Genomic DNA, 13542 nt, shown 5'->3' with positions numbered 1-13542 from the left:
GGAAAGACACTGAAGATCATTGAGTCCAACCACGGACCTTGCACTGCTTAGTACACCAGCAAGCCGTGTCCCTAAGTGCGGTACCTGCATGTCTTTTAAAAGACCCCATGGGATGGCGACTCAACCAGATCCCTCGACAGCCTGTCCCTATGCTTGACTGCCTTTCTGGTGGGAAAATATTTTCTTATATCCAGTCTAAACCTCCCCTGGTACATCTTGAGGCCGTCTTGTTACTTGGGAGAAGAGATTTATAGCGGGTTTTTTTGGCAAAATTTTATTTTGGCAAATTGTTGCTGCTTTAATATGGTCAGTAGCTTGGAAATTAACCCAGAGTCTGGTAGGAAAGGATTCAGACAGGGAACAGACCCCCAAGGGTTTGCTTTTCACTAGTTTTTGGCTTTTACACTCTTTATCTCTTGGTAGGGGGAGAGGATGGGAGATGATTGTGACAGTTTGATTCTGCAGAACATGTTTTAGTAGCTATGAATTTATTATCAAGTCAGTTTCTGTTAGTGAACGCTGCACAAGGCCATTTTATTTGAAATTTTTGTGGAGCCTTCTTATTGCTGTTTCTGAGATGCATAAGAGTTATGTTACCATGATTTATGAGCTTTATACTGAAGATGCGCAGAGCTGAGTAAATACTGCCTGTAACCATTAATTTCGTGGATCTTCCATAGGAGCAGTGGGTAGTAGCCGTTTGAGGGGATGTTTAGACAACTGTCTTGGCCTATTGCACTTGAGTTGCAAAGGGCAGAAGGAAACGAAGTATAATACTGGGTTGTGCAAGGATATTTTATGACCTATTAAATATGTATTAAGGGAGTAATTCTTTCATTTGCTCATACAGCTGTATATGGTTCCCCTGACACTGGTAGTAATTATAAGTGAATTTTATTATGAAAGCTTCGTTATGCACATGGTAAACCTTAGAATGGAGTACAGTAGCGATGGACACAGCTGCATTGTCCGGTTTTGCAGAACTCGCCAGGACACAATCAACAAGAGGTGAAAAGGAGAGTTGAACAATTTTCCCATTCAGCTGTGCTCACCCTGCGATGTCTGCTGCAGGAACATCTCCTCTTTTGTGCTGCTCTGCGCTATGCAAAAGCACTTGGCTGTGTTTCTGCCGTGACTGGACCCTACAGCAGTCTGCTAATTAGTAGCCTACTGCCTACTAATCAAAGATAAAAATGGAGTTTTGGGAGTAGCAAGTCAAGAACATTGATTTTTTTTTTTATTTTTTTTTCCCATTCAGAGGATCTCATCCCTGAAGGCTGTGAGCAGAACTCCAGGCCATCCTTGTTCACATACAATTCCAATTTGAGTTCTTACCCAATAGGCCCTTCAGTGAGGAAGCTGTTGCTGAACTGCAGATGCCCTCCTGGGAATGATCTAATGGGAGTGCCCATGCACTGAACATTAAGCATTTCCTGTGACCATCTTACCTGTGAGCTCACCGGCTCTAGGGCTCTTTTATACTGAGATTAACTGTTTAGTGACTTGCAAAAGCTAGATGGAACTCCTGGTGATCCTGCTGACACATCACAAAGATTTTCATTTTGCGACATTAAAATAATGACAAAAAAGCAGGACTTGACAGCTGTCTTTCTAGAAAAGCTGCTCCCTATGCAGGCTCAGGTAGTCTTGCTCACACATGAGCACAGAGCAAATTTTTTAGGGTGTGCTTTCTCGTCTCTAACTTGCTAAAAATCAGTGGCTTTTTGGATTGTGCTGCTGCTGTGGTCTGTGATGCTGTGCAGACAAGCACTCATCTTCTGTCTGAGAGGTGGTTGCATTTCACAGTCTACCCTGCGTTCGTGTGGGAAAAGTGCTCTGTTGATAAATTGCTCTGGTGTCAGCAGAGGGCTTTTGTAGCGAGTGTTGTCATTATCCCTCTCTCCGTGGGAGGAAGCATTGCAAAGTAGGTTGGGCTCTGCCTCTTCTATGTTTTGAATTTCAGGCATTTTGTTCTCCTTACCTTCCCGAGTTTCTTGGCGCTCTCTCCTGTTGTGGCAGCAGACGTAGGAGCAAAAAGAAATGCTGCATTGGAGCAAAAGGATGTCAAAGTTTTCAGGCTGTGTGGGTTACATCTCCTTCACCTTGGAGCAGTTTGGAAGCAAACATCTCCAGCCCCTGTACCTGCTGCCCAGGCTCGGTTCTGCTCTGCGTTCTCCCTGTCCTCCAGCACCGAGCTGGCAGAGAGCTTGCTCTGGGCAAGTCTCCTGCTTGGCTTTCCTCTTGTCCCATGAAGGGCTCCTGTGAGGGCATCGCTCAGCAGAGCCGCCAAATGCATGGCTTTTCCTCTTAGCACAGTAGGTATTTACTGCCTTTCCCTCTTTCTGAAACACTGAGTGGTGGCTTTATGTGACTGGAGAGTTGGCACTTCGGTGCAGGAGCCCTAAGACACCCAACATGCCCAGCCTCTTGCCCACAGGTTAGTGGCATGGGAGCGATGCCTGGCCGGATAGTGGGACCTGTACCCCCTGTACCCTGAGAGTGGCACCAGCCACTGGACATGCACCTGTACTCCCTTGCTGTGCCCCAGGCTCTGCCAGCCCGAGGGGCAGCAGGCTGAGAGGTTGCCCTGCCCCAGGCTGCCCCACAGCCCCTGCCTATCCACACCTCCCTGGCTGCCTGGCCATGGCACAGATGCTGGGTCCAGCAGCTGGATGCTCCTTTTCAGGCCCCCTTTATCCTGCTTGGGTACCAGTGCCCTGGTGCAGTTACCAGCTGTTTTGCTCACTGTTGACACTGGGTAGCAACAATGTTTTTGATGCCACCTCCTCTTCCTCCTCATTTGCCCTGACCTGGGCTCCCTCCTGCTCCCGAATTGCAGGTGTGTTTCCCTTACCCTCTCCTTTTCTGAACTTAATGCTCACCTTCATACTCGCTGAGTAGGTGTTTGGGTTGTGGATGTGTGTTTTTTCTGAGTGGACTTACTGTTTTGTTTTGATGTGGAAGTGGTATGTTTCTGCTCAACAGAAACTGCATTGCCCAAACAGGGCAAACATTTCCTGTGGGGTTGGTGGCTTGCCATTTAATCTTCAAGTTTCATTAAAAGCTTGGCCCAAAGTAGAGCCGAACCTGTTGTACCTGGCCTCAGTAAGTCCATTTGGAAAGTTTGGTCACTTTATTATTTTTTTTAAATTAATAATTAGTGTTTGAAGTCCTGACTTTTTTTGAGAGATTAGGTCTATCTAAGAGAAAGCACAGTAGAAAATAAAAGCTTGACATGATTTTCTAAGCCATTTCTCACTTTGTAAAGGCTATTTTTGCAGGTCCAGGAGCCGATTTTTGCAACCGTGGTAGTTGCTACCTTCCAGCACTGATGAGTTTAAGATAATACTCACAGCAAACACTTTGCTGGCAGACAAACCATGATACACTCTTAACTTGGTTTTCCAGGAGGTAATGTAGCACTTCCAAGTTGGGTTACATACCCAATTTCAGGCAGTGTTGGTTGAAATACTGGCATGGCTGAGTGAAGTCCCAGAAGTGGGTTTTTTCTCTGGCAGGGGCATAAGGAAAACCCAATAGATAGTCAAGATTTATACTAAGATTTGGGTTTTTTTTTTTTTTTAGTTTCTGTATCAGTTTATTCATGCCCTGTAATGATAAGATCCAGTTTGTGAGTGTGTCTTTTGAGGACAATTTTGTAATGGGCAGGGTTTGCCTGTCTTTCCCTTGTTTTAATGAGGATGTTCCTAAAGCCTGAAGAATTCCCTACAAATTGAAATACTATTTTAACGTATTTCTTCTATAAATGAAGAGGAAAAAAGATAATGAGAAAGAAAATCAAGAAATCATTATTAAAAATTGGCCATCATGAAAAGACTTTGCAATAGATTACATATCTCATGACTTTTGAAGCTTTACTTCTTTTATGCTCAAGTCTCATGGAAAGATTCACATTCATTTAGTAACTTTTAAAACACAGTTTTCTGGAATGGTGACACATATGGGCACAGTATTCCTTGCATAGATTAGGCAAGTTTTTTCTGTGTATTGAATGCATGAGGTTTTCCTGTTCATTTTGAGCTTTTCTTGTGCCATCCTGTGCACTTGCTATCTCTGTGGTTTCCATTCTAAAAGCAGATTTGGAGTGAGCTAGCATTTGAAATGCCCTTACAACCATTCTTACTGATAGCTCCGTGGTATTAACTATGACAGTATTAAACAAAAGCAAAGCTAAATGATATGCACATGGAAAAGAAAAGTGAACACTAGTAACAAATTTATCCCCCCTCTTTTTTTTTTTTTTTAGTTAAAGCATCCTGATAGCATGCTAACAGTGAGTACAGTTGTTCAACATAAAATGCTTTTCATACTAGACAAAACCTGGTTGATTTCTTTGCATTAAAAAAATCCCAAAGAAAATCTTACTTCTTGTGCATGTGTGAATGAACAGAGAAGGAGCAGAGGTGAAGTTTAAACTCTATTGACTTGTGTTATGTGTTGCTTTTATTCCTTTTTGGTAGGTGTGAAAGGGATACTTAGAAAAAAAAAAACAAACAAAAACCAACAAAACCCCAAAATTAAAAAAAAGTGCTGTTGACATTCTTTTTATGACTCTGGAGTTTAATTTTATCTATTAGAGAATAAAGAAAGCAAGCAACTCAGATCTGAGTTTGAGAATAAGGAACAGTTTAAAATACTTTATGAAGATGGAAGAGTGTGTCATTAAAAATTAACTAAGACTTGTGGCTGTGTTGCTAAGTGTTTCTTGTGCTGACAGTCTGTCCCAAACCTCCGCTAGCAAACAGGACCCCATTGAGTCTCAGCATGTCCCCCATTAAACCATCACATCTCCGAAAATTAGAAAGCTCATTAATGGCTTTCTGCTGTGAAACAATAAAGAGTATATTCACTGACTGGTCAGCAATTAGTGCCAACTAGTTTTTGTCATACGTTATAGAAATATTCTGGTTCCTTTTTTCCAGAGCTAAAAGAAATTTATTTAAAAAAAAAACCACTTTCTGTATTTGTGTAGGTGTATTTCACAGCCAGTAATCTCCTTTTATTTTTATTTGAAAATGCAAATACCTCTTCAGTTCATTAGACCTGCAAGAACACGAACTCATTTCCCAATCTCCTGCTTCTTTGTTGAAACAGCTAGGGTCACTGACTCAGTAGCCCCCACAACACCAAGCTATTAGTGTCATCGTTCAGTCCTCTATTCTCTCTTTGGTGTTTGTTTTTATGAAGTAGTAGACAATTTAGATAGTGTAAAACAGAGCAGAAAGTGTGGGAAATCCACTTGGAACTCTCCCTTTGCTCCTTTGTACCAGTAATCTTCATTGAGTCAGATGAGGGCCCAACTGGGCTCCAGGAAATGTGGTTTTAGGGTAACAGGAAAGCAGAAATTCATTTCCACTGCCTTCATGGAAATGAGCATTGCTGAAGTTCAGACGGTGTTCCATGGAGAACCTTCCAACAGGGACTATACCACAGTCACAATTCACATCTCCAGGGTTCTGCTTTTGCAGGTCTTGGATTTCTTTCTAGCCTGTATTACAGTGCTTCGTTGTTTTTGAAGACCTTTATAAGGATTTTGGTGTTTGTGAATGTAGTTTGGGGAATGCCTGGTGAGCTCACCTTGTTCAGCACAAGCAGCATTTTCAGTGACAGATCAACAGTGGGGTGAGATGGTCCCAAAAATAGTACTGCAGAAGTTGGTCACCTGTGTATATAAGGTTTTATAAGTAACAGAGTAAGCTAGGAGGAAAACAAAACTTAATGTTACCAAATGTAATCAAACACTTGTTGTTAATGACACTTAATAAATGAAGACTTGCATACAGTTGGGTAATTAAAATAGAAACATATGCAGTAAAAAGATAAACAATCAATCTTCTCCCCTGCTCCCCCTCTTCCACCATCGAGCTCTTTTCTTAAGAAATCTTAATTTATTTTTTTTTCTGAAGCTCTGTTAGGTATACGTATTTATAAGACATCTAAGAAAACTGTAATTCTTTGATTAATGTTTCCAGGACCAGAAAGGAAATAATACGGCTAGCATAAAAAAACACAACTTTATCTTTTTTTACTGATGTAATATTTCTGTAATGTTTGATCTGTATCTGCACAAAAGTAGGTGTAGAATGTCACCCTGAAGGTATTTCTTGCTGTCAGTGGATCATGAATGTCAACCTTGACAGGTATTCTCTGGTGATGTTATAAAGCATATGTGGCTTATTTTAAGCAAAACTGTCCATACTTTTGTCTTGTTGAAATATTCCTACTTTCTCCCTAGTGGCTGTCACCTTTTTTTGTCATCCTTAAGCTGAGGAGTAACTTGTAAAATCTTGTTAGCTGGTTTTAATGATTTTTACTCTTGCTAACTTCTAAAAGCCATTACATCTGCCTTAAAAGACACATGAGATTTTTACTGGTGCTGTAGAAGAAATTGCCTTTTTTTTTTTGTGATATGGTTCATAAATTCAAGTTATTGCAAACTTTGCACTTTGGGTGCTGTGTATCTTCTCTACTTCTAAGCCCAAATCCTGCAAAGACTGCCCATGACTGGTGTTGTGACTTTCTATGGAGCTTTTTAATTGCCAAGCGTGCTTCAGTTCTTGTAGGGTCCAAGTCCAGCTCTTTCTTCAAATCCTTGCTGGTAGGGATGCTTGCCAGCACTTGGGGATCCCTGAAAGAGCAGGAGCTGCTATTTTTGCTTGCTTCTGTCTGCCAGTTTCCAGTCTCTCATGCAAAACAAGCAACTAACATGCTATTGGCAATGTGTCAAGGCAAAAAATAACCCCAGATAAATAAATAGAATCTTAAGAGTCAGGTAAATGGATTCCACTGATGTTTTGCCATTTACAAAGTAAATAACACCAGTAAAACTTTCACTGTGATTTAATCATACATGCACTCACTTGACCACAGAGTGTCTTGTCTAAGTAGTTACACTACGTTTTGTCAGAAGGAAGGAAAGTATCCATGTGAGCTGTATTTTGCATTTGCCTGGATTTTTTTGTGGTCTTTTCTCATAATTATATGAGTATGTGAATATCAACAATTATGACAGAAATGCCCATAAAGTGGGAGGGTAGTAAAATGGAAGATGAAGCAATCCAAAAGAAAGCAAGTTCTATGTTAGCATCCATTTTTAAGAGGAAAAGTCCCATGTGATGTAATAGAGAATTAGAACGTTTTTCATTATGCCAATCCTATATTTGACTGAGAAAGACATCAGAAGAAAGTGAACACCAAAAAAAAGTTTCTGAAATATAGATCAAAACTTACGAAAATTTGAATACGCCAAAATGCGGAAAAAGGATTTGGAAACATAGATGTATTTAGAAATAGGGGCTGAAATAATTTTGTGTTCATGTTATGAATGACCTTCTATTTTACAGGCAAGAAGAGAGAGCATGGAGGATAGAGTATATGGCTTGACATACTTAAGGGGCGAGGGGCTTCTGGACCATGCAGTTAAACTTTAGAGTCAGTCTGTCGTCCTTAAGGGCACTCAGTCCTTCCATCAGTGGGGTCAGATCAGGAGGGATTTTATTGTTGACTATTGCAGAGATTCACTCTGAAGTGAAAGCAAAGAGTGACTTTGTATGTTTCTGTAATATATGATGCCTGTATAACAGCCAGGATCTGACTTACTCTGTGTCTTGGGTCTCCTAAATGCATATTCAGCTGGTAGAGTAACAACCCATCTTCCTTAAAAGCCCCCTTTTTTAGTGAAACTGCTGCTTCAGGGTGACAAGCAGTAGGGTAAAACAGTTCACAATTTAAGAAAACAACTTAAGGAACATCCCTTGAATTCCTGAAGCTGAGCATACATTTCTAATTTAGTACTAATGTGTGGTGAGCTTTGGTTAATTTATTTTAGAGGTTACTGAGTGTTCAATACCTACACTTGGAAAACGAAAATTATTTGTGAGCTGGGCTGTAGTGAAGAGACGTAACATACTGAGAGTCCCTTTAGGATTTGCAAGGTGACAGGTGCTTAGCGTCTGTGCTGCCTTGCTGAACTCAGCATAGAGCATAGGCAGGGCCTCAGGAGTGATGGAGAAGATGTGTAAAATACACTGTGGGATCACTTATGTCTTGTGCTCATCTTTCTAAGGAAGGGCAGCAGGCAGAGAGGTGCCAGTCAAAGGCAATGCTGTTGTTGAAATAGCCCTGAGATTTCAGCTGAGCTGAGGAGGATCACGGAGCACTCAAACATTAATTTAGTTTCATGCTAACAAGGTAGAAGGTTGCCAGTAATACTCATATACTTAGGACTGATTGTAGGCAGAAGCCATATGATTAGCTCACCTACATAAGTCAGTGGTAAGGGCTGGAGTAGCTGACTCCCCATCGTACTTGTAGCATATTTATCCTGCTCAAAAATAGGCCACATACTTTATTGACTAGAGTTATAGGTAGATCTGTATCTTAGCAAACTCTGAATCTCTGAATGAATCTCTGCTACCCATAGGAGCTGAAGTTCCTGCTTGAACATTAACTCAGCTTTGTTGATTTGTGTCTGAAAATACCTAAACAAAAGCAAATGGTGGTTCAGCACTTTAGGAAGAGAGACAGATGGGGAGCATGATGCAGTGGCAGAGGTTACAGTGGGATAAAAACAATATCAAACATGCATTTTATGATACTGGATTGCAGCTTAATTTTCCACACTTTAGTGTTTTTTTAAAGCCAAAGTTGTGTATTTGGATCTGTTTTGCAAATCACGGAGGAAGATTTAGGTGAAATGGGCCATGATTAAGTGCTATATAATACTTGCTGTAACCAACAGGAGTTGATTACAGAAAATGAACAGAGTGCTATGAAATCAAAGTTTAAATGTCCTCCAGATAGAAGTGACATTATGGGGATAGCAAAGTGTGTCACTTAATGGGAAGCTGCTACAAAGTTACAGGGCCTCCTTAACTGGTAGGGGGCTGCAGTCTGCTGACAAGTGGGGAGGAGCTATCAAACCCTGATATACATCCAGGAAAATGCCATTTTAAAATGTAGGTTAAAATATCTGGACCTATTTCCTTCAGGCTTCAGTTGTTTCCTGCAGCAAGCAGTGTCTGAAGGTCCTTCAGCTTTCTGCACTGTTGGAGTCAGCAGAGGAAGCAGCTGCTTACTCACGTTTCTGGTGCAAACAAGGGCATATTGCCAAAATGCCAGTGAGTTAACCAACAAGAAACACACCTGGAGGAGATCAACCAAAACCAGAAACAGTGATCACTAAATGGGTGGGATATGTAGAAGCATGGCTGGAGCTGTGTGGGCTGTATTCACTGTGTGAGATAGTTCTCGTGAATCATTTGCCCAAATGGTGGCACCGTGGCTTGGGCATGCAGTGTTAGTGCAGGTGTGGCAGCTTTCCCTCCTTCTGCTTTAGGCTGAAACATTAGCATTGTACCTAGCATCTTCCAGAAAGCAGCATCCTAAAATGCATTGTGGTCTTGCAGTTTGACCTCTTTCCATGCCCCTCTCCTGAGAATCAGCAACAGAGCTTATTCTGGCTTTGCCAGTGGGACCAGGACTTAGCCCAGCTTCTTTTTTCTGCTGGTGAGAAGCCCCTGTGAGACTTCATCAATTTTTGTTGGTTTTATAAAGATGTAGCTGGCTAACTGCTCTTCAGGTTCAGTTTGTTTAGATGTTTGTGTTGTTTTCTTAGAAAGCCAGCCATGCTCCTGTCAGGATCACCATTGACAGTACACAGTACAAACAGAAGGCTATGGGGGACCAGACTGTATGCCAGCAACGCTGGCTTGCTGTGGGCTTCAGTGCTTGGATGTGATGTGCTGGTTTATTTATTTATGTATTTATTTGCCCATTATTTGGGTAGCAGGTCTCTGAAGTCAACTCTTAAATTTGTAGTTAGGATGTGTTAAGCTTGTATTTTTACTGAGAAGTAGTTTTGAGGTATATTTTAGATAAGGACACATGCAGACAAGATAGATGAGTAAATAAATATGATTTATCTTCTGCATGCACTTGGATCAGCACGTGGTATTTGTTTTCTGTGAAATACTTTGAAAGTGTCAGCATAACTACTTCTGGTTGTTTGCTTCAAATTTGCGTTTTAAAACTCACTTCTCTTAGGGACTCAGATTTCCTTCCCTATTGCACCTTTTAATGACACTGGAGAAATCCTAGCTCATAGTATCATGGGGTTTTGTATCAACATTGCTATATATAAATGCATGATTAATGGATGAGTGGCTGGTAATATGTTCCACTGCCAGAAAGAGGGATGTCCTGACATTTTCAGTCACAAAATATGAAAAGCTACAATGGTTACAGGTATGGGAGAGCTGTGGAGTCTCCCTATCACTTGACTAGTGAAGTGTGAGGGCTTCTCTGCTATGCTTCAGACAGGAGCACATTTGAGAGCTGGACTGGCTAGCATCCTTACTTTATGCTCTTAAATTGTATGTTGCTAGTTACTGTAGGCATTAAGTGGAAACGTTAAGATTGGAAAAGGTACATCCATCCTTTTGTTGCTAATTGGAATAAATCCCTATCTAGTATCTTGCCAAAAACTTCCAAGAATCTTGTATTAGTGCTTCATATATTTTTCACTGGTTGGATGGTCATTTATGTCTGAGAGTTTGTTGTGAACTTATCAATATTTTTGCATGACAGGTCACAGTAATGAAAGGCAGTAGTAGGAATAAGGATCACTCGACAGAAGGAGAAGGAACTGGGAAGCGACCAAAAAGGAAGTGTCTTCAGTGGCATCCCCTGCTTGCCAAGAAACTCCTTGACTTCTCTGAAGAGGAAGAAGAGGAAGAAGAAGAAGAAGATATTGATAAGGTAGATTTCATTGGATGCTTTAACCATGGATGGTTAACGGTGGGTCAGATTCGCCCTAGCTGTGTTTTTTATTTTGTTTTGTTGTCTTGCTCTCTTTTGTGAACAAATACAGACAATAAAAATAAGTGATACTGTGCTCATAAAGCTATAAAGGCAAGTAGTGACACAAGAAAGTGAATTGTCAATCATGCTTTTAAAATCATGGAAAATTTTTTTTAGAGTTAGACTGTAAGAGTTTTAACTGGGTTGTTTTAATAACATGCTGCACATCTCAATCTTGATTGCTCAAGATGTGTTTTGATGTGGTCTTCTTGTTTATTGTAGACATGACATTGGCCTGTGCTTGATATCTGCTTCTAGTGGCTCTGAGGCCATAACAAACTAATAGTTTTTGTTCATTTTTTTTTTAAAGATTAAAAAAAGGCAAAGATTAAAGGGTAAAAAGAAGGAAAAAGCTGTCAACAATTTTTGCTATCTTTGCATGTGAAATTCAGCTTATCCTCTAGAGTATTGAGTGCACAGCTGAAATAATCTGTCTCCAGTTTGACACTTGGTATTTTGGTATTGTTCAATGACACTGACCTTATCCTGTTTTATCCATGCTATGTGGCACTTCACAGATCTACTATTAAAATCATCCTCTATAACAAGAAGTGGGAATTGCTTATAGAGATGTGATGTTTCCATCATGTGGGTAGCATTCATATCTGAATCTCCTTGATGCCTTCCTAAGGCAGGAATGAAGAGGTCAATGCTGAGGAGACGGCCTTGAGCCATGTGCTGATAAGAGAGTATGACCTTGATAAGGATAAGGAGGTGCCTGATACTCTGACAGTGCTTTCTGTTGACCTTACAGGTCACTTTCACAACATGGTATAAAACAGTAGTGTTGCTGTTAGGTATGAGGTGGTTTTCTGTGTCATGCAATGATTTGTTTCATTCAGTCAGAACTAGTCATTTCTGGCGTATCCCTTGTAGGAATGGTACACTGGCCTGTAAATGGAGAGAGCATGTTTTGGCAGTGTATTGTGTTGAGATTTGCCCTCTGTCTCTGACTGGGCTGCAGTGCTGCACAGCTCACAGGCTGAGCAATGAAATGGCGGAGATGGGGGAACAACGTTACCTGTGCCTTTTCCTCCCTGTGTGCTCTGTAGTTGCAAATGCAAATAATTGAAGACCAAGGTAGCTCTGCTTGCCTAATCCCACTAAGATGATTTCCAGGTTGTAGGAAGGGCGTAGAAAAATGAACTCCTCCCTCCAGACCCTTTAGAACTGTTACTAGAGAAAGCTCCTCAGCTTGGAAATCTGTTCTACGTGGAAGTCAGAGTTTAAGTCTCACAGAGAGCATGAATGAACCTTGGACTATCAGGTGAGGAGGTTTGATGTAGAACTCTGCATCTCCTGGATGGAACAGATGGCCTTTGGAGACAGCTGTGTGCATCCGTGTGCTTCTCCCTCATTCACACTCAGTGTTGGTGAGAAACTTGGATAACTGAGTTCACACCCCTTCCCTTTTGGTTCTGCCAGGTGCCGCTCCTTGGCCCTGATGGTTTAGAGCAGGATGCTGATGAGACTGAAGATGACGAGTCCTCAGAGCAACGAGCTCGCCGACCAATGAATGCATTTCTCTTGTTCTGCAAACGCCACCGCTCTCTTGTGAGAAAAGAACACCCTCGCCTCGATAATCGTGGCGCAACCAAGATCTTGGCAGATTGGTGGTCTGTTCTAGATCCAAAAGAAAAACAGAAATACACTGACATGGCCAAGGAGGTATGTTCTGTCTCAGTGGTGGATGTAAAGGGAGTTTATTACATATTTATCTTCTTTTTCTCTGGGTATTAAATGTTTTCTGTGGGATCTTTCTCTTCTCTGAGTTTCTCAGCTTCCCTAGTGGGGTTATGGTGCCCAGAGCAGCTGCTGTTCTTGCTTTAATTCACTTGGTCCTTGGGACCAGAATGAAAAGAAATTGGTCTGAGTACACAAACTAATCTGGCTCTAGTAGTCATTGGTACAAATGCATTTTGTGATAGATATCACCTGGTAATTTCTGCAGTACAAGCATTAACACGTGGATAGTGGCCATTGAAAACAGTAACACACAGTTCACTGTCAGGTGACTAGTGATACTTAGCTCAAGCTGTTCATGTGATACCAGTAATACAGGTTGTTATTATAATACAGGTGGACCAAACCAAAGGCACAGTCAAGAAATGTAGTCCCTTTTTACCTTTGATGCTAAAGAATTAAAAATTTATTAGTGTTTCATGAAGTATGTTCCCTATGTATTGTTAACCAGTTTCTGATAGAGCAACCTTTGGTGAGTCCAGTACCTGAATCAGAGAGTAATACATGAGTCAGAGTCCCTTAACTGGGAGCAAAGGAAAGAGATTCACCCCCATATTTCACCAAGTATCTTTACATCACCTGAAAATTTAAATGAGGCTTTTTAAGAAATACCTTTCTTGATAAGCTGTCTCCAAGAAGGCTATAGTTATTGATAGTACATTGAGAGAAACACAGGGAGTTACTTAGGCTGACAACATCAGCCCAAAAGAGATCCCTGTAATTACCTGTGTGATATAGATTGTGGGTAACCTTTTAATTCCATCTTAATAAAAATAATGGAGCACCAGTGAGAAGCAAAAACATCTCTCTCATTTGTCAAGTAATGCTAGCACACTATGGGAAGTGCAGGTAGCTGTGAAACGACTGGGAAAACTATTATCCGTACCTGCCCTGTGACCTGGAGGTGTGTGCTGCTGT

At 41.1% G+C, this 13542-nt stretch overlaps 1 protein-coding gene across 24 annotated transcripts in view; it reads left to right on the top strand.

Annotated features, from left to right (window-relative positions):
• Nucleotides 1–13542, top strand: part of BBX (BBX, HMG-box containing) — a 140088-nt gene that overhangs the window by 68346 nt on the left and 58200 nt on the right. For 23 of the 24 annotated variants that reach the window (XM_027681013.1, XM_027681014.1, XM_027681008.1 and 20 more), the window contains 2 exons: nucleotides 10609–10779; nucleotides 12307–12549. In XM_027681013.1, coding sequence (XP_027536814.1) covers nucleotides 10618–10779; nucleotides 12307–12549 — 405 coding nt within the window. In that variant the 5' untranslated portion in view covers nucleotides 10609–10617. The remainder of the gene's footprint in view (nucleotides 1–10608; nucleotides 10780–12306; nucleotides 12550–13542) is intronic. The other variant, XM_027681009.1, reaches the window with a different exon arrangement.

Source organism: Neopelma chrysocephalum, unplaced genomic scaffold (genome assembly GCF_003984885.1).
Source record: "Neopelma chrysocephalum unplaced genomic scaffold, ASM398488v2 Primary Assembly neopelma1_60, whole genome shotgun sequence".
Lineage (NCBI taxonomy): Eukaryota > Metazoa > Chordata > Aves > Passeriformes > Pipridae > Neopelma > Neopelma chrysocephalum.
This window is presented reverse-complemented; position numbering and strand designations above follow the sequence as displayed.